The sequence below is a fragment of the Homarus americanus genome, unplaced genomic scaffold (assembly GCF_018991925.1).
Source record: "Homarus americanus isolate GMGI-L3 unplaced genomic scaffold, GMGI_Hamer_2.0 scaffold50657, whole genome shotgun sequence".
NCBI classification, from domain to species: domain Eukaryota; kingdom Metazoa; phylum Arthropoda; class Malacostraca; order Decapoda; family Nephropidae; genus Homarus; species Homarus americanus.
The window spans coordinates 562,751-583,473 of NW_024738773.1; the positions used below are offsets into that span (position 1 = coordinate 562,751).

Consider the following 20,723-nt stretch of genomic DNA (forward strand, 5'->3'; position numbering starts at 1 on the left):
TACGGACTGTCCATCACGGTAACATACATACAGCTTTACGGACGGTCCATCACGGTAACATATACATACAGCTTTACGGACGGTCCATTACGGTAACATATACATACAGCTTTACGGACGGTCCATCACGGTAACATATACATACAGCTTTGCATTAATATTTACGGTTACTGACGTTGCTTCAGCTTATTGTGCTTATGTAAAATACTGCCTCAGCCTCGTAAGGTAAATCACTGTAGTAAAATATAACACTGGAGCGTAACTTTTGGCTGGGCTTTGGTTGGTGTGTGTGTGGTGGTGGTGTGGTGTGGTGGTGAGGGAAGAAGTGAGGGCAGGAGTGAGGAGAGGAGGGAGTGAGGGAAAAGAATATGAGGCAGTGGTGAAGGGGAGGTGGAGGAAAGAAAGAAAAGAAAGGAGGAGGAAAGACGTAAGAGAGGTAGGAAGGGAAGGAGGAAGGATGAGAAGAAAGGAGGTCAGGTTAGGTTAGGTTAGAAGCTGTTATTGTGTTTTTGTTGTTGACTGTTTGGTGGTGATCGTCGACTCAATATTCCTTGTTTGTTTACATGTAGTGATGACGTCATACCTGGCTGTTTATTTGGAACTTGTTGCTGCTTCCACACACACACACACCACACACACACACACACACACATGCTGTGTATGATACTCCTCCGTTATCATCTAATTCTCTATCACTCACTAGTTGTTATATGACTACCCAACTACTTCGTTATCACCTGTGTCGTTATTAAAAGTCTCGTTATTACCTGTTTCGTTACCCGATTCGTTACCAGCTGTCTCGTTACCTCTCAGAACACCTCACACCACCCTCAACACCTGGGTGACCTTGAGTGAGCTTCTCCAGCATGACGTAAGACATTCTTCCACACCACCACCATCCCCACCACTACCATCCCCACCGCCACCATCCCCAACACCATCCCCACCACCAACAGTCGTCTCTGAGTTGTCGAGTTACTCTGTACGTTACGTCGTTCACCAGCCTTTACTCACTATATCTCTGTAAGTACTTAATGTTATCATGACACTGTAAAGATGGTGAAGGGTGAGGCGAGAGAGAGAGGTTCCAATTCCCTTAATAGACTAATTTGTATTGTGAGTCAGTCAGACATAAGGATATTGATTTCAACTTATAACACGCACTTAGGGGTCCTACTTCTAATGTTCAAGGTTGGGTTGGGGTCGGTTGGGGTCGGTTGGGTTACGTAAGAATACTGTGTTTCCTTCAAATAACTACCAGCGCATCAGAGAGGAAGACCATAACAAACTGGAGGGATGTTTTAAAAGAACCAGATAACTATGAGACGTCCTCCTCGCCAGATTCAGTCCCGATCTTTGATAATCACAAGAAACACTTGACAACATGACAGTTCTAATAAGATGTATGATGACGGGATGGAAAATGACTTAAAAGTTCATGTAATAATGACATAAATAATTCAAAGTTGCGAAAATTGATTGAGTTAATGATATACGAAAGTCATTATCTAGAAAATCGCTGGATGAAGAAAATTTCCCGAGACTTTATACAACAAACGTGATCCTGATCTTCATCACGGGAGGTAACGGCGACTTAACGGAGACGCAACACAAGCACAATAACAATGATAACTGATAGATAAAACTGACTTGGACATACCTGAAGTGTGATGCGTGTTCCTCCAGGAGCTGATAACTTTCACCCACCTGGAACAAAAATAATCAGATTAATCTTCCATCTCGCTTTATTATTATAAAATATTTTCGTAAAGGTTAAGGAGAAAGTCGCCAGTTACACCACGTTATATACTGGCAGGATCTGAAGGAGGTGTTTGTTGTAAAGTATAAATGTTTATCAGGTGAGAGTATTAAATAATGAACCTACAGTAAGACTTTATAAGTGTTCTTACGAGACGGCAACAGTTTGTGGGGCTACGACGATGGTGACTGAAACCAACCAAACGTAATTAAATCACTCTCCTTAGCTTTTACCAACAATTGTACTCTTCAACTAACAAGATACTAATAATCTTTTAAATTAACACGAAAACTTATAAACTTACTTGTCCATCACGTCATAATAACAGCAATACAAGTATGATAAAACAATCTCACGCACAGTTGGATGCACATTTCAGTATTTGCGGGTTCTAGGCATATCCGCGCAGGTCAAAGGGTATTACTGGCAATTCGCGGATCACTTGGGAACTCTGATTACTAGTACTTATCAGAATATATGGTTACGTTCTACGGTGTATTTATTAATCCCCAATTACTTTTTTTCTGATTTTAATATATATTGCAAAATAACACTGACATCTGAGGCAGATTACTGATTTCTTGTTTATATTGTAGCCAAATACTGTATAATGGCTGTTGACCCCTGTGACCTAGACCCTCGTGTGTGTGTGTGTGTGTGTGTTGGGTCAGAACGAGAAGAGATTATTTAATTGAATATTTCTCACTGTCTATCCTTATAACTATCACCACCATCATCACTATCACCACCATCACTACCACCATCACTATCACCACCATCACTACCATCACCATCATCATCACCACCATCATCATCATCACCACCATCATCATCATCACCACCACCATCACCACCACCACCATCATCATCATCATCACCACCACCATCATCATCATCACCACCATCACCACCACCATCATTATTATCATCACCACCACCATCACACCACCATCATCATCATACCATCAACACCACCATCATCATCAACACCACACATCATCACATCATCATCACCACCATCACCATCACCACCACCATCACCACCACCATCATCATCACCACCATCACCACCATCATCATCACCACCACCATTATCACCACCACCACCACCATTATCATCACCACCACCATCATCATCAACACCACCATCAACACCACCATCATCACCACCACCACTACCACCATCATGAGGTCACTAAGACAGCAGACCTCACCAACAGATCGCCACTTCAAGCACTAGACTGAAAAAGAGGTATCCGCCAGACGATGCTTATTGCCCGTGCTAGCATTACTGCTCATCACTGATGTACATTACGGTGAAACCTCTATTTAGCGGATTATATGAAAAGGAAAATCCGTTATATCGAGGGTCCATTAAATATAAAACCTCCATTATATCGAGGGGTCCGTTAAATATGAGATAAGTCCGTTATATGGAGCTCTCGCTTAACATGTCACCAGTCCACATTAACACTGTACCTTCCTTCACCAGGCAAGACCTACAGTGGTCCGATGGTGACGTTGCAGAAGGCTCTGTGGGGGATCATCTTGGTGGTGTTGGTGACCTGCCCGTACCACACACAAGCCAGGATTGGTGAGTATATAGCGACTGTGTGTGTGTGTGTGAACGGTATATATAAAGACAAAGAATAAGACTGATAAATAAATAGTTGGTGTGGATATACATACATACTGTTACTCCGTCTCTTAATTTACTTAAATATCCAGGTTCTAGGCGTAACCAAACAAAAATGTTTAGTAAATTAAAAGGGAATAAAAATAAATAAAGTAAACCTTTAAGAACTTAATTAATTAAATATTAACACAATAAAGAGCCTCGTAGGCTGTCACAACAAATTGATTCACCATCGAAACTTAAGACACAAATTATACAAAACATCGAAACATCAAAAGAATAAAAATAAAGCATTGGATTACGTTAACACTGCATAAACATATAAAAACGAACACTGAAATTAACTAACGTGAAACAACACTGAATTACTTAAATGTAACTAAGCAAATACTGATGGACATAAATAGAGACATAAATAGGTACTCACACAGATATACCACATTGGTGGCGACAGGAACAACACAAATAAATTAAGTACAAGTAACAGGTGACGAGTGGCACTCAAATGATGTGAACTGTATGACAAGATTATTGAACTAACTCCGTCTGCTGGTGGGTCCTATATATACGGTCGGCACCCGCCACGCGACCCGCCGGTGGGTCGTTTAACGATGCAGATGGTCGTTAGAGAACAAAGAATGCTTGTTACAATGCAAAATGGGTTTGAACAAATAATAACAGTTAAAACCTTAACAGCACAGGGTTAAGGTGACTAGATTATGTAATAGTAAATATAACACATCATTACAGGAATAATATGGAACATGGAAGCATGTTATATAAAAAAAATAGAAAAATACGACACGGTCGTAACAATACATACATTCATACATACATACATACATACATACATACATACATACATACATACATACATTTTCACCCCCTGAGCCATATGTCTCCTCCCTCAGGAACGTTCTGGCACGTGACAGATTTCCACTATGACGTCAACTACACTACAACAGGTGACAGTCAAAACATGTGTTGGGACCACAGGTATGGCACTGTCGTCTAGCCCTCTCTTCCTTGCTACTTTCTTCTATCCTGCTGTTCTTACTATCCAAGGCTATACATTCTTCCATCCTGTCGTTCTTACTATCCTAGGCTACTTTCTTCTATCCTGCCGTTCTTACTATCCGAGGCTACTTCCTCCCATCCTGCATTTCTTACTATCCAAGACAACTTCCCTTATCCTACTGTTCCATTCTATCCTGAACTACACTCTCTTCTATCCTGCCGTTCATGTCAATTTACCTTATCCAATCATATATTTTTGTCTATTCCTCTAGCTAATAATTAAAACATTAAACCAACTATATTATAAACCTCCTGGTAAATGGATCACGTGATTTAACTAATAATAAACCAATTGTAATTACCGCCTAAGTTAATTCATAGTTAAATTCAATAACTGGTTGATTTGGTTGAGGGTGGACAACACCTCTCCCGGTAAGTTTGGGGACTACGGCTGTGACACACCCTTGGAACTGGTCACGGCAGCCATACAAGCCATGGTCAAGATCCAACCCAAACCTGACTTTATCCTCTGGACCGGGTGAGTGTGTGTGCTGGACCGGGTAAGTGTGTGTGTGCTGGACCGGGTAAGTGTGTGTGTGGAGAACCGGGTAAGTGTTTGTTTACCGCAATGCATTATGGGATAAAGGCGGGTCGGCCATCTTGTTTTTTATTCTGTTCAAAATGCCTTCAGTATATACGACTCACTAGTTAAGTTTTATAAAGATGTGTGTTTGTTGATCTATTTATATGGGGATGTGTGTGTGTATGTAGGACTTATCATATAAACCTACTCTACCATCTCCAGGGATGACACAGCTCACGTGGCAGACAAATACTTTACCACGACCAAAGTAGTGAACATTATCCATGAACTGACTGACAAACTCAACAGGAGTTTCCCCAATACTACCTTCTTCCCTGTACTTGGTAACCACGACTACTACCCCAAAAACCAGGTGAGTCATTATGGTAACCACGACTACTAACCTCAAGAAACAGGTGAGTCATTAAGGTAACCACGACTACTAACCCCAAGAAACAGGTGAGTCATTAAGGTAACCACGACTACTACCCCAAGAACCAGGTGAGTCATTAAAGTAACCACGACTACTACCCCAAGAACCAGGTGAGTCATTAAGGTAACCACGACTACTAACCCCAAGAACCAGGTGAGTCATTAAGGTAACCACAACTACTAACCCCAAGAACCAGGTGAGTCATTAAGGTAACCACGACTACTAACCCCAAGAAAGTCCCACATCCTCCAAGAAAGTCCCACATCCTCCAAGAAAGTCCCAGATCCTTTATGACATTCCCTCATCCTCCACACAGATCCTATTGTGACATCCTTCATGCTTTCCTGACAGGTGCCGGTAGGAGAGAGCGACTTACAGGGAGAGGTGGCCAAGCTGTGGAAGAAGTGGCTTACTGACGAGGCTCACGAGTCCTTCCAAAAGGGTACGTGAGAGATACAACCACTTAAAACACACATTCAGGTGAGAGATACGTCAGGTGAGAGATGTGCTGGCTGAGAGGTGTGCTGGCTGAGAGGTGTGCTGGCTGAGAGGTGTGCTGGCTGAGAGGTGTGCTGGCTGAGAGGTGTGCTGGCTGAGAGGTGTGCTGGCTGAGAGGTGTGCTGGCTGAGAGGTGTGCTGGCTGAGAGGTGTGCTGGCTGAGAGATGTGCTGGCTGAGAGGTGTGCTGTGTGTTTTATGTTAAGTTTTATGTTAAGTCTTATGTTAAGTCTTATGTTAAGTTGTGTACATCATCACGGTACAGATGGGCGCTATTGGACGGACGTACCAGGCACCAACGTGACCATCATCGGCTTGAACACACTCACCTGGTACAAGAGCAACACTAACACCGCCAAACTGCCGGACACCGACCCTAATGGCCAAGATCCTGGACAACAGTTCGCCTGGGCTAACAATATCCTTACTATCTTGGCCAAGAGACGCCGTAGAGTAAGTCAATACTGCAGTCGATTTTGTATAGTTCAGGGTTGAGTTCATGGGACAGATACTTACTATACACTGTTAGAGGATGACAGGTCTTAGATTAGGTTAGGTTAGGTTAGGTTAATATGGGTTAGATTAGTTTAGGTTAGATTAGAGTTAAGGTGATTAATTTTCAGGTGAAATTAACTATTGTGCCTAAATTAAATCTAATTCGAATAGACTGCATTACCAACTTAACACGAGTCATGGCTTAACCCTAAATAATTACACCAAGTAACACGTAGAAGCAACTTAATAGCGATCTTTTGGAGGGATGAAGTAAGGGTCATTTTGTGTCGTAAGGGAAATAGCATTACGTTATATACCCTTGTTTATAATGGCACGGCTCTGAGATTATACAGGTTGTTAAGAGTAAATACAAATCCTTAAAAACGGATTATATGGAGAGGAAAGTCCGTTATATCGAAGGTCCGTTATATGTGAAACCTCCATCTACCGGACTATAAGGAGAGAGGAATCCGCTATATGGAGGTTTCACTGTAAATATATAGGTAATCCGTATAACTAACCTCCTCCTCCTTAACAGAATCGTGTACCATACTGTAACTTACAGAAACAAACACTGTAGCACTATTTTTCAGGTGTACCTCATGGGCCACATCCCTCCCGGTACGTTCGAGAGGTACCAACAGAAGAAAGAGGGTTTCCACTGGTACCAAACCCGCTACAACGACCAGTTCATCAAGGTACGTGTTCTTCACATAGTCTTACCCTCCACCATCATTAACCACGTCTCAGTCTTACCCTCCACCATAACTAACCACGTCTCAGTCTTACCTCCACCATAACTAACCACGCCTCACATAGTCTTACCTCTACCATAACTAAGCACGTCTCAGTCTTACCCTCCACCATAACTAACCACGTCTCAGTCTTACCCTCCACCATAACTAACCACGTCTCAGTCTTACCCTCCACCATAACTAACCACGTCTCAGTCTGTACCCTCCACCTCATAACCTAACCCACGTCTCAGTCTTACCCTCCACCATAACCATAACCACGTCTCACATAGTCTTACCTCTACCATAACTAACCACGTCTCAGTCTTTACCTCCACCATAACTAACCACGTCTCCAAATTTCCACCATAACTAACCACGTCTCACATAGTCTTACCTCCACCATAACTAACCACTACCCAGTCTACCTCCACCATATAATCCAACCACGTCTCACATAGTCTTACCTCCACCATAACTAACCACGTCTCACATAGTCTTACCTCCACCATAACTAACTACTGTCTCATATAGTCTTTACCTCCACCATAACTAACCACGTCTCAGTCTTACCCTCCACCATAATCTCAACCACGTCTCAGTCTTGCATCTCCATAACTAACCACGTCTCAGTCTTACCCTCCACCATAACTAACCACGTCTCAGTCTTACCCTCCACCATAACTAACCACGTCTCAGTCTTACCCTCCACCATAACTAACCACGTTCCTACCACCCACAGATGGTTCAGAATCATGCCGAGGTTATCGAGGCTCAATTCTTCGCTCACCACCACACCGACTCCTTCAGGTAGGTCCTCAGGTGACCCAACAGGTGTGTGAGCCTTCATGAGGGTGAATATAATAGTGAAGATGCATTAGGTAATCGTCTTGTTCCATATTCAAGACGTTTATTTGTTGTTATTGTTGTTTTTGTTGTTGTTGTTGTCTGATCTATGACTATTTCCAGGTTGTTTTTCAAGAACCAGCAGGACCACGATCCAGGCATCCCCGTTTCTTACCAGCTGATCGCGCCTGGAGTCACACCCTGGCGCTCTACACTCTCTAAGGAAACCGGTGCCAACAATCCCGGTATCCGGCTCATCTCTTACGACACGGTCACCGGTAAGGTAAGTCCCCGGTAGTTCTAAAATCCCCAGTAATTGTGAAGTCCCTTATACCGTTGAGAGATCCGGTAAAAGACCTAGTTCCAGACCCAGTACCAGACCCACCAGACCTAGTACCAGACCCAGTACCAGACCCAGTACCAGACACAGTACGACCCAGTACCAGACCCAGTACCAGACCTAGTACTGACCTAGTACCAGACCCAGTACCAGACCCAGTACCAGACCTAGTACCAGACTCCAGCACAGAGACTCCAGTACTCAGACCTAGTACCTTGACCCAGTACCAGACCCAGTACCAGACCTAGTACTCAGACCCAGTACCAGACCCAGTACCAGATCCAGCACTAGACCCAGTACCAGACCCAGTAACAGACCCAGTATCTCCTCGTAATCAACAGATATTTCAGTCTCACCAAGCCTGTTGTCATGGTACTTCTCCCCTCGTCCAGAAAAGTACCTCTCTTCTTTCCCCTCTTCTCTCCCCTCTTCTCTTCCCTCACCCTCTCCACCTCACTTGCCCTCTTACAGATGTATATACTCCCCTGACCTCCCTCTCCACTCCTCTCCTCCCCTCCCCTCTCCCCTCACCTACTCTACAAGTCACTCCCCTCACGTCTCCTGCAGGTGAAGGAGGTGTCGACCTATTACTTGGATCTGGCTCAGGCTAACAAGGACGGAAAGGCAGACTTTAAGTTCGAGTACAACTTCACCTCTGAGTACAACCTCACCTCCATCAACCCCGAGTCCCTCTACAACCTCGCTAAGAATATGAAGGTGAGTCATTAAGCTTAAGGTGAGTTATTAAGCTTAAGGTGAGTCATTAAGCTTAAGGTGAGTCATGAAGCTTAAGGTGAGTCACCATGGGAATCATCAACATCAGGTGAATCATCAACACCATTGAGTCATCAAGCGAGTCACTAGGTGTGTCATCAACACTAGGTGAGTCATCAAGTGAGTCACTAGGTGAGTCATCAACACTAGGTGAGTCATCAAGTGAGTCACTAGGTGAGTCATCAACACCAGGTGAGTGGGTCATGTTTCTCGGCGTGAGTTACACTTTATACTCAGTGTCTCAATACATGTTAAATATCACAAGTCGAAAAGGTAAATATTGTTGTTGTATTGATGTTGTATTGATGCTGTTGTATTAGTGTTGTATTGTGTTGTTGTGGTGCAGGCGTTCTTGGAGCGCAAATGTTATCGTGGCGCAGGTGTTGTCGTGTCGCAGGTGTTGTCGTGGCGCAGGTGTTGTCGTGTCGCAGGTGTTGTCGTGTCGCAAATGTTGTCGTGGCGCAGGTGTTGTCGTGTCGCAGGTGTTGTCGTGGCGCAGGTGTTGTCGTGTCGCAGGTGTTGTCGTGTCGCAAATGTTGTCGTGTCGCAGGTGTTGTCGTAGCACAGGTGTTGTGGTGAGGTATATTACCTAACCCCTGTATCTCTCCTCCAGAAAAACTCGACGCTGTTCAACAAGTATTACAAGGCCAACACGGTGAGTCTCGAGTCCCCGTCAGTGTGCACCACTAATTGTCATCTGCTACACTGGTGCTCCATTACTGAGGTCAACTACAATCGCTTCAACACGTGTAATGCCGCCTCTATCACCTCCCTCCACTGGGCCGCCGGCAGCCTGTTAGCAGTCGGCCTCCTTCTGGTCAATCGCTAACACCAAGTCAGTGAGAATGGTGCATCAAATCCAGAGACAGTGCACCAAGTCAGTGAGAATGGTGCAGCAAGTTCACAGGCAGTGCACAAAATCAGTGAGATGGTGCACCAATTCCAGAGACAGTGCACGAAGTTAGTTGAGAATGGTGCACGAGAAGTCGAGAAGGAAACCACACAACAAATTAAATATAGTCCTCGGAGATAATTGTAATTATTAGTAAAAGGATCAAATGTTAACTATAACTTAGTCATAATTTAGTTTGTTTTTTCTATTGAATTTAAATTATATTTCTTCTAAAGTTTAATAATAATTGGGAATATAATTTTAATATTTTAAGTATAATATAGACAGTAAAATCCTATATATTTTATTCAAGTCTTTAATAACATATAATACAAATATGTGTATCATTAACTCCTAAACCTAACCTAACCTCCTAACCAGACCACAGAGCTCTTACATTACTGATCGCTTTACTATAAATATCCAAACGCATCGAATAAGAACCACTTTGGCTACATTACGAACGCAAATCACAAACAAGCTGGCGTTCGAAACTACACCTCCAGTTAGGATAAGAAACCACCTACATATATATTACCTGTGTGCATAATAAGCATCTGGTAACTTGTATTGAAGGATATATAACAAGCCACGCCACACACACCCCCTCCTCCACCACAACACCAAGAAAACAGATCTTTGTGTGGCGAGGGTCATGTTTTGTCACTCCTTGAGGTTATCCATTCATGTGACGTGAGCTAATGTGGTGGGAAGGCGAGGCGAGGCGGGGCGGGGAGAGGTGAATGGAGCCACATACTGTTTACTCCAGACGGCTAATACTTCTAAAGAGATGTCAACAACAACAGCAACATGGCTGGTAAAGGAAAATACGCTATAGTGCCTCTCAGCTGAAAGATATACGCTATAGATATACTTGGAAATACGTGTTTATTGGTATAAACTATAATATAAAATTCTCTTATAACCACGTCATACTTGGGTTCTTCCTGGTGTATATATGAGATATTGGTCTCTGTACAGGTGAGTGGTTGGTGTAGACATCTCTCCTAATATACTGTACCTGCCTCCCTCCCCCTGATCTCATTCTTTCTAACCCGACCCCCCCCAGACTTTACTTCCCCCTTCTCTCCCTACCATCACTCCTCCCTCCCCCTCTTCTCTCCCTACCATCACCCCCTTCCTCCCCTTGTTCTCTCCCTACCATCACCCCTCTTCTCACCCTGCCATCACTCCCCCCTCCCCCCACCAGCAGAGCGAGACGTGAACAGAATGGTAGCACTTAGAGCGTTTACCGGACCACCGCCGAACCATGAAATTGTACCATAAATTGTGCCATGAATTCCTACAATATATCGCTGCGCAAGTTATTACCCGCCTACCGTAAATTATGCCACCACCACCCGTAAAACACCACCACACTTACACCCCACACACTTGCATCCCCCACATTCATCCCCCCCCCTACCCGTAAAACACCACCACACTTACACCCCACACACTTGCATCCCCCACATTCATCCCCCCCCCTACACCCCCACACACTCACCCTCACTCCCACACACACACAACCCGACACACAAGTAAAACATTCAGCGTTGTCACCAAACACCACACCCCCTCATGAGAGATCCAAACACCACACCCCCTCATGAGAGATCCAAACACCACACCCCCTCATGAGAGATCCAAACACCCTTCATACAACATAGGTCACTCTTACCAGCCTTGACCTCTTGAGAGTTGATGGTTTAACCCTTTAAAAGATTGATGATTCAACCCTTTTAACATCGATGATTTAACCCTTTAAGATTAGTGGTTTAACCCTTTGAGTAATATGGATTATCCCTTTGAGGACTATAGTGTAACCCTTTGTGACATGGTTCAGCCCTTAGTGATTGTAGCTTATACCTTTGAATAATATGTTTTAACCTTTTGAAGACTAGGTTTTAACCCTTTAAGACCAATAGTTTAACCTTTTGAGGATTATAATTTAACCGTTTGAGGAGTGCGGATTAAATCTTTGAAAGATGATGGATTCACCTCTCGAGAACTATGATTTAACCCTTTAATACCAATGGCTTAACCCTCAGAGGACTTAAAAGTGTGGTAACAACAAGATACTTAAAGAGGTGACGTGACGTGTTTACAGACCTAGTGTTAACGTGTGGAGAAAGTGCTCAGTTATGTGAGGATGAGAACAGATTACCAATATAATTAATCACGAAGGTTTTTGAGCTGGAAATATTATTGTGTTTACGTTAAAGACGAAAACATTTTTCTTTTTATATCGTCTGTGATTCGTGAAAGGGAGATGACGTCAGTGTGTCAAGGTTGTAAATACTCGTATAATACTTGTAAATATCTCTTGATAGCCCTACCTCGCCCCGTCCCCCCTCCCACCCCTCCCCGCCCTGCCTCTCCCCGCTTTACCCTGCCCCGCCCTACCTCAACCCGCCCCACCCAGCAGTGTAGAGGCAGGCCAAGCGTGACCCAGAGGATGCTGATACCCTCACACACCATCATCTGTTTCCTGAGGTGAGAGAGAGAGAGAGAGAGAGAGAGAGAGAGAGAGAGAGAGAGAGAGAGAGAGAGAGAGAGAGAGAGAGAGAGAGAGAGAGTAACACACACACACATCACGTTGTAGTACATCTGTCATAAGAGGCTGACAAACGTTACAGGATATGAGACAAGATTAAACGTAACACACGGCGTCAATCAATGTAACACAGTACACCAACAGGAGGTAGAATGAGTTAGTACACCTGCTTCAATGTAATACCAGTACTAAATAACACTGTGAAGAACGTTTATAGTCAACGAAGTGATATGATCAGAGTTTATGACTACTGATTTTACTGTTCTTGTTGATTACACTTCCTGAAATATAGTAATTATTTAGGGTTGTCGTATAAACATGGACTCTATATATGCTGCGTTAGCGAGGCGTGATCTGTTACAGTGCTACCGTGTACAGTGTGGTGATCCTGTTACAGCATTACCGTGTACAGTGTGGTGATCCTGTTACAGCATTACCGTGTACAGTGTGGTGATCCTGTTACAGCATTACCGTGTACAGTGTGGTGATCCTGTTACAGTGCTACCGTGTACAGTGTGGTGATCCTGTTACAGTATTACCGTGTACAGTGTGGTGATCCTGTTGCAGCATTACTGTGTACAGTGTGGTGATCCTGTTACAGTATTACTGCGTACAGTGTGGTGATCCTGTTACAGCATTGGTCAGGTACAGTGTGGTGATCCTGTTACAGCATTACCGTGTACAGTGTGGTGATCCTGTTACAGCATTACCGTGTACAGTGTGGTGATCCTGTTACAGTGCTACCGTGTACAGTGTGGTGATCCTGTTACAGTATTACCGTGTACAGTGTGGTGATCCTGTTACAGTGCTACTGTGTACAGTGTGTACAGTGTGTACAGTGTGGTGATCCATATAAAGTATTACCGTGTACAGTGTGGTGATCCTGTTACAGTATTACCGTGTACAGTGTGGTGATCCTGTTACAGTATTACCGTGTACAGTGTGGTGATCCTGTTACAGTATTACCGTGTACAGTGTGGTGATCCTGTTACAGTATTACCGTGTACAGTGTGGTGATCCTGTTACAGTATTACCGTGTATAGTGTGGTGATCCTGTTACAGCATTACCGTGTACAGTGTGGTGATCCTGTTACAGCATTACCGTGTACAGTGTGGTGATCCTGTTACAGCATTACCGTGTACAGTGTGGTGATCCTGTTACAGCATTACCGTGTACAGTGTTGTGATCCTGTTACAGCATTACCGTGTACAGTGGTGATCCTGTTACAGTGCTACTGTGTGATCCTGTTACAGTTACCGTGTACAGTGTGGTGATCCTGTTACAGTGTACCGTGAAACAGTGGTGGTGGTGATCCTGTTACAGCATTACCGTGTACAGTGTGGTGATCCTGTTACAGCATTACCGTGTACAGTGTGGTGATCCTGTTACAGTGCTTACGTGTACAGTGTGGTGATCCTGTTACAGTATTACCGTGTACAGTGTGGTGATCCTGTTACAGTATTACCGTGTACAGTGTGGTGATCCTGTTACAGCATTACCGTGTACAGTGTGGTGATCCTGTTACAGCATTACCGTGTACAGTGTGGTGACCCTGTTACAGCATTACCGTGTACAGTGTGGTGATCCTGTTACAGTATTACCGTGTACAGTGTGGTGATCCTGTTACAGCATTACCTTGTACAGTGTGGTGATCCTGTTACAGCATTACCGTGTACAGTGTGGTGATCCTGTTACAGCATTACCGTGTACAGTGTGGTGATCCTGTTACAGCATTACCGTGTAGTGTCGTGTTGCTGCTAAGCGTCGGCCACAATGTACGACTAAACAGCAATTTGATGACCCTTGTCCCTCGCATCTAATGGTCGTTTAAGCCTCGTGTGTTACGCTTGTTCCAGACATTCTAGTATCAGTTTCTATTTTGCATGCCTTAATGATGGTGGAACGTGGCCCAAATCCTTTAGAACAGACGATTTCCTTTCACTTCTATTTGTGTTTTCGTGGATTTGAAGGAGAAGTAGTTTTAATTACCATGTGCATAATACACGTTCTAGAATTTTTTAAGACTTTAATTTACTATGAAATAATACAATACATTTAATTGGTAGTAACGTAATAAGACAATACCAGTTCCTAAAGCATCTGGCAGCTCTAAGGTGTTCCAATATTATTTTTGGTTATGAATGTGAACAAAAGTCGGAATATTTTTACAGTATCATCTGGTGAGGCTAAAACACAAGAACTTATCAGATTAAATTCGGCTACATATACCCCTGTATTGTTCAGCTTATAAATGTTTCCAGTACGCTTGCAGCTTTTACCTCAGATAAGCTGGAGCGTTTAGAAGAACATACTGCCAGAGTAGAATGTGTAGTCCTTGTGTATGACACCATCTGGCCGGTGAGAACCTCCGTGTGATGGTGATAGTCCGGCTTCATCACCAGAATCTGAGCGGTGGTGTTTATCAGGTGGCCTCGTGACATCAATAAGTTATACTACTGGGCTAATTAACTTCTCTTGGCCATTACCCATAATCTTGAATATTCATTATTTATACACACAATACCTTTGATACAACCTAATTTTATATCCATCAGTTGGTATAAGCTACACACACACATACACACACACACACACTACTACTACTACTAACTACTACTCCTACTTTGTTGTCACTTGGAATCGAGTATGACGATCATCCAGCTATGATACAATGATATGAGTTATTAAGGATGTCACCTTCGTTGGTGAGCTCTGAGGTGCCTCGAGAGGCCGATATGGGATCGGCAGGGCCATCTATAGATGTTGCACGTGTGGAGGGCTACATCTAGTGCGGGAGGGGCAGCGGCTGTCTTTCTGGCGCTGGCGCCTGTCTGCTTCGGTATGAAGTCGGGCTATCTCGAAAGTATTGACACCTTCTCGTGTGGTGCTCACCAAGTGTTATGGTGGAGTGATCGTTTCCCAGGTGAGGGGGTCGATTTGGCAGACACACACGCACATACACCTCCTAAATCACACGCACACAGCCACTGTGGAGAGAGGTGGAGGAGGTCAAGTACTATCAAGTTACCGTAACTTTCAGGTTCCGTCTGTTGCCTTCACCATCTTCCTGGAATCACTCACAATTATCCTCTTTAAACATTCATTGAACGGATATATGATCGATAGGGGTTGGCTGTAAACGGGACTGCCTAGTGTGGGTCAAGAGGGCCGGTCCCGCTGCAGTTTCCTCCATTCTTATGTTTTTATGTACTATCATTATTATTATATTACAGTGCTCCTGGTAAATCTTCGAGGGTCCATGAGAAACTGTGTAAATGGTAAATATGCCAAGTGGACAACGATCTGTCTAAAGGCTGGCTGGTGGGGCAGAGGAGAGAGGCGGTCAAATCCAGTACTGGTGGCCACGCTGTGTACCGTAAGCTTGATGGATAGTACACTATGTCATACCTATTGGATCCATTTTCAGAAGCTGTTCGTGGTAAAAAGACTTGGAAATCCAATATTACCTAACCTAACCAATTTTACCCCCAAATCACATATACTACAGGTTATGTTTGTACTTGTGACACAGTATGGAGACTTGGTGTAGGTTCTGTATACACAACACCCACCCACTCTTATGTCATCCAGTACGCGACTTGTGTTATATATTCCAGTGGATTTATCTTCCAAAACGAGTCGAAAATTTGGGAAGCGATCGTAAATTAACTTAAAAATGGTACAAATTAATATGTCTAGGAATTGTGAAACGTAAATGTGAGAAGAATTAAATATTTGCTGTGAATGATTGTGCTTATCTTTAGGAAGTAACTGTGAATTATTATTATTATTATTATTATTATTATTATTATTATTATTATTATTATTATTATTATTATTATTATTATTATTATTGTTATTATTATTACAGGTGAAAATACCCTGTAGAAATTTAATCGTTACTCCTTTAAGCAAACATAACACTTAAAATATTTATGATTATAATTATTGAAGAGGAAGTGTAATGGTGGTTGAGTTAGGGTGAGACTTAGTGAGGGCCAGTAGAGGGAAACATTGTCTTGTATAGTAAAGGAAAACAGAAAAAAAACCGCGTGTAGAGGCTGAAAATTTATCACATGTCCTCTCTCTCTCTCTCTCTCTCTCTCTCTCTCTCACACACACCCACCTCCCCAACGACAAGATACAACTGATATCTATAAACTTAATATGTTTTTAATTTACTTAGGATGGATAAAACACACAAAGAGACTAACATATATATACATAGATATTTAATAACACTACTGTACAATTACAATGGCTCATTAGATACATGTTACAAATTGTTTATATTTGGTGTAGTTTAGTAACAATTGGAGGTGTAGTAGTCGGGGTCAAGGGAGAAGATCGAGGTGCCGTTGTTACACTTGGCACCTTTGGCTAAGTGCTTGAGCAGGTGTTCTGACGCGACCAGCCACCCGATGCTGCAGCCACACACCAGCGGGTTACCTGTGTGGGTAGTGAAGGAAGGGGGGGAGGGAGGTGTTTAGTTACATCTGAATTGGATGATAACCTGATGGGTGTGTTGATGATGGTGAAGACAGGTATGATGATGATGATGATGATGATGATGTTGACAGGTGTGATGGTGATGATAATGATGACAGGGCCAGTATGATAACGATGATAGTGATGAATCTATAAACAGTAGAAAATGTCACGCAGGTAATCATGAAGCCAACAATGATGGTGACAATAGTAACAAGAGTTAAGTGAGACAGCAATAACCGTGTGGCTGAGAGAGACAGAGGCCTCACCATCTAACACAACAAAGCCCCTGCCTCCATCGTCAGCCATGGCCTGGAACACGGGTTGCCACACCTCCTGACGAAGCTCCTGCAGTTGGTTTTCCATCATCACCAGGTAGAGCTCCCCACTCGTCCCTGTCGAGAGGAGAGAGATGAATGGGTCGTCTCTAGAGACTCTCAGGCTGGGCAGATAAGCAGTGCCCGGCACCCGGTCGTGCCTGGACTACGGACCGGGAAGTGATCTTTAGGGCCCGGTAGATAAGCTCACATGTTGACCAGGCAGGTACAGGTAATTTAATCTCTCCATTAAGCAGCCAACATTTCAAATGAACCGCCAAGCTGAGAGGCTGTAGAGGTGAGGTGACAGGAGCTACGACTTCACATGACAAGTGTTACCGCTGGTGCTGACGCCAGGCTATAGGGGGGAGTGGTGAGTAGGGTGCTGCCGCCTGCTCCCCACACAGCCTACAGGTGTGAGGTGAACTGACAGGAGTTACGAGTTATGACTTTTCCAGGCAAGTAAATCTTGCACATAATCTGCACAGCTTGGTAGATAGGAGGAGAGGGATGAGGGGGTCGTGTCTCGCTAGGAGAGGGCTGAGTGGGTCGTGTCTCGCTAGGAGAGGGCTGAGTGGGTCGTGTCTAGCTAGGAGAGGGCTGAGTGGGTCGTGTCTCGCTAGGAGAGGGCTGAGTGGGTCGTGTCTAGCTAGGAGAGGGCTGAGTGGGGTCGCCTAGGGGCTATGAGGAGAGGGAGGAGTGGGTCGCAAGCCCAGCTAGTAGGAGGCTGAGGGTCGTGTCTAGGCCAAGGAGGAGAGGGAGGAGTGGGTCGTGCCCAGCTGCGAGGAGAGGGAGGAGGGTCGTGTCTAGCTAGGAGAGGGGGCTGAGTGGGTCGTGTCTGAAGTTAAGTGAGGAGAGGGAGGAGGGACGTATCTAGCTAGGAGGGATGAGGGTTGCGTCTAGCTAAGAGAGGGCTGAGGGGCTGTGTCTAGCTATGAGGAGAGGGAGGAGGGTCGCGGTCTAGCTGTAGAGGGCTGAGTGGGTCGTGTCTAGCTATGAGGAGAGGGAGGAGGGTCGCATCTAGCTTTGAGGAGAGGAGGAGGGCCGGGCCCAGCTAGGAGAGGGCTGAGGGTCGCTCCAGCTATGAGGAGAGAGGGAGGAGTGGGTCGCTCCAGCTAGGAGAGGGAGGAGGGGTCGGCCCACCTAGGAGAGGCTGAGGGCCGTGCCCAGCTATGAGGAGAGGGAGGAGAGCGGGCCTGCCCAGCCAGGGAGAGGGAGGAGGGTCGTGTCTAGCTAGGAGAGGGCTGAGGGGTTGCGTCTAGCTAAGAGAGGGTTGAGTGGGTCGGTGTCTAGCTAGGGGAGGGATGAGGGTTGCGTCTAGCTAAGAGAGGGCCGAGTGGGTCACCAGTCTAGCTAGGAGAGGGCTGAGTGGGTCATGCCCAGCTAGGAGAGGGCTGGAGGGGTTGGGTGCCCAGCTACAGGCGCCTGAGTGGGGTCGTATCTAGCTAGGAGAGGGCTGGAGTGGCTGGTGTCTAGCTAAGAGAGAGGGCTGAGTGGGGTCGTATCTAGGCTAGAGAGGCTGAGTGGGTCGTATCTAGCTAGGAGAGGGCTGAGTGGGTTGCGTCTAGCTAAGAGAGGGCTGAGTGGGTCGTATCTAGCTAGGAGAGGGCTGAGTGGGTTGCGTCTAGCTAAGAGAGGGCTGAGTGGGTCGTATCTAGCTAGGAGAGGGCTGAGTGGGTCGTGTCTAGCTAGGGGATAGGGATGCGTGGGTTGCGTCTAGCTAGGATAGTACGTGTGGGTGACTCTGGTGGGGTGGTGGCGGCCTCTCCCGGTAACTAACTAACCTCTCCTCCCTACAGCTCAGCATCTAAGGCACATGGACACACTTACCTGAAATAAAACCTTTGTTAACAGTAGTTATCTGGTTACCGGAGAGAATGATCTCGTTGAGGGAGTTGTTGGGGAAGTTGAGGGAGGAGGCGTCCAGTTCGGTGATGTGGTTCAGCTGCAGGTTGAGAGTAGCGAGGAACCACTGCTCTGTGAATAAGTTGGGCTGCAGTGACTTCAAGCTGCAGTTTCCTATGTCTAGGTCGACGAGGTTGGGGACGTTGACGAAGGCCTCAGTGGTGAAGAACAAGCCAGGGTTTTGTCCTAGGTTAAGGCTGTTTAGGGTCAGTGAGTGTAGGTCAGCAATAAAGGTTAGGTTGTTACTGGAGATGTCTAGGAAGAGAAGCTTGGGGAAGTGAGGGAGATCTGCGGTCGGGAAGCTCAGTAGCTCATTGTCATTCAGCCTCAGTTCCTCCAGTGTTGAGTTCAGGTGTAACAACACATTGTCTCCAATATCTTGCACGTTGGTGTACCGAATGTTAACTTTTCTGAAAGTTACCGGGCCGAAGACCCCGTCAGGCAGGTAGTCCAGCGGCACGGGGTCCTCTGCTGTGCCGTCCATAGTCAATTCCCTGAAGTTGATGGAGGGAAACTCTGCCTCAAAGATCTGCTTCAGTTGTTCGATGTCCACCACCCGCGAGCAGTTTAAATCCACCTCCAGAGTCTCCTTATCCTGTGTACAGACGCAGGGCAAGATGTCCATGTAGTAAGGACACTCCTCGGCACTCACCAGAACTGTCCACTGGCGCACCATCAACACCAGGACAAACACATTAATAAACCTGGCTGCCATCACCTGTACTGTTGTTGGTACGCGTCCTCAACACACAGTAGGTGAAGCCTCTGCTCTCTCACACACCATCACCTGTTGCCGCCTCACTACAAACGCCGCAATTTTAAGTCAAACCAACATTATTACCTTCGGCCATAGATCATTATCACCAATAAAATTATATTTTCTGGTCGACGTAGACATCTACCCTGGAAGAATATCCCAGAATATCATACTAACACTAAACGCGACATGTTTACAAGACGCTGGCCGAGTGTACCCCGTGTGGGGCCTCCTCCCCGGCATCACAGTCCCCACACAGATAAACGTGATAATATGTAACATAACACACAATCATTATTAAAAGCCTTCTTCCTCCTTCAAGCTGTTGAGTATTAGTCGTCTTATTTCACTACATACAGACAAAAATATTATAAGATGAAATTTTAATACACTTTGATACTTTCTACTGATCATCATAACTGGTCTTGGTACTTCCCGTCACTGAGACAAACAAAGTACAGTAGCCTCTGTTGTTATGGTCGTCGTCTGTCAAGCATCAGTTTTTGGAGCCTTTAACTCCCGTAGACTAATGTTAACCTTATCTACTGCTGGTGTACATACATACATACATACATACATACATACATACATACACAAACAATGAAACAGACGAGAAGCCTCAGCAGTACACCTTCATTAAGTTATTTGTCCTATTGAAGAAAATTTAATTGGTATGTGCATTTGAGTGTTAG

General features: G+C 44.8%; 2 protein-coding genes across 3 annotated transcripts; one reads left to right on the forward strand and one right to left on the reverse strand.

Annotated features, from left to right (window-relative positions):
* The first annotated feature begins 3,271 nt into the window (after nt 1-3,271).
* LOC121874359 (acid sphingomyelinase-like phosphodiesterase 3b) lies at nt 3,272-10,342 on the forward strand. Its single transcript, XM_042378494.1, has 11 exons — nt 3,272-3,353; nt 4,307-4,391; nt 4,825-4,950; nt 5,218-5,368; nt 5,780-5,870; nt 6,191-6,378; nt 7,014-7,118; nt 7,897-7,964; nt 8,124-8,283; nt 8,908-9,057; nt 9,728-10,342. The coding sequence occupies exons 1-11, from the start codon at nt 3,272-3,274 to the stop codon at nt 9,941-9,943; spliced, it is 1,422 nt and encodes a 473-aa protein (XP_042234428.1). The 3' UTR covers nt 9,944-10,342.
* A 6,427-nt stretch (nt 10,343-16,769) lies between these two features.
* LOC121874361 (oplophorus-luciferin 2-monooxygenase non-catalytic subunit-like) lies at nt 16,770-20,603 on the reverse strand. Of its 2 annotated transcripts, none has more exons than XM_042378497.1 (3): nt 19,239-20,603; nt 17,322-17,447; nt 16,770-17,013 (listed from the first exon to the last, which is right to left on the reverse strand). In XM_042378497.1, exons 1-3 carry the CDS (start codon nt 19,987-19,989, stop codon nt 16,868-16,870), a joined length of 1,023 nt encoding a protein of 340 aa, XP_042234431.1. In that variant the 5' UTR covers nt 19,990-20,603; the 3' UTR covers nt 16,770-16,867. The 2 variants fall into 2 exon arrangements, with proteins under 2 accessions (XP_042234431.1, XP_042234430.1); XM_042378496.1 differs by having other exon boundaries at nt 19,200-20,601.
* Between the last annotated feature and the right edge of the window lie 120 nt (nt 20,604-20,723).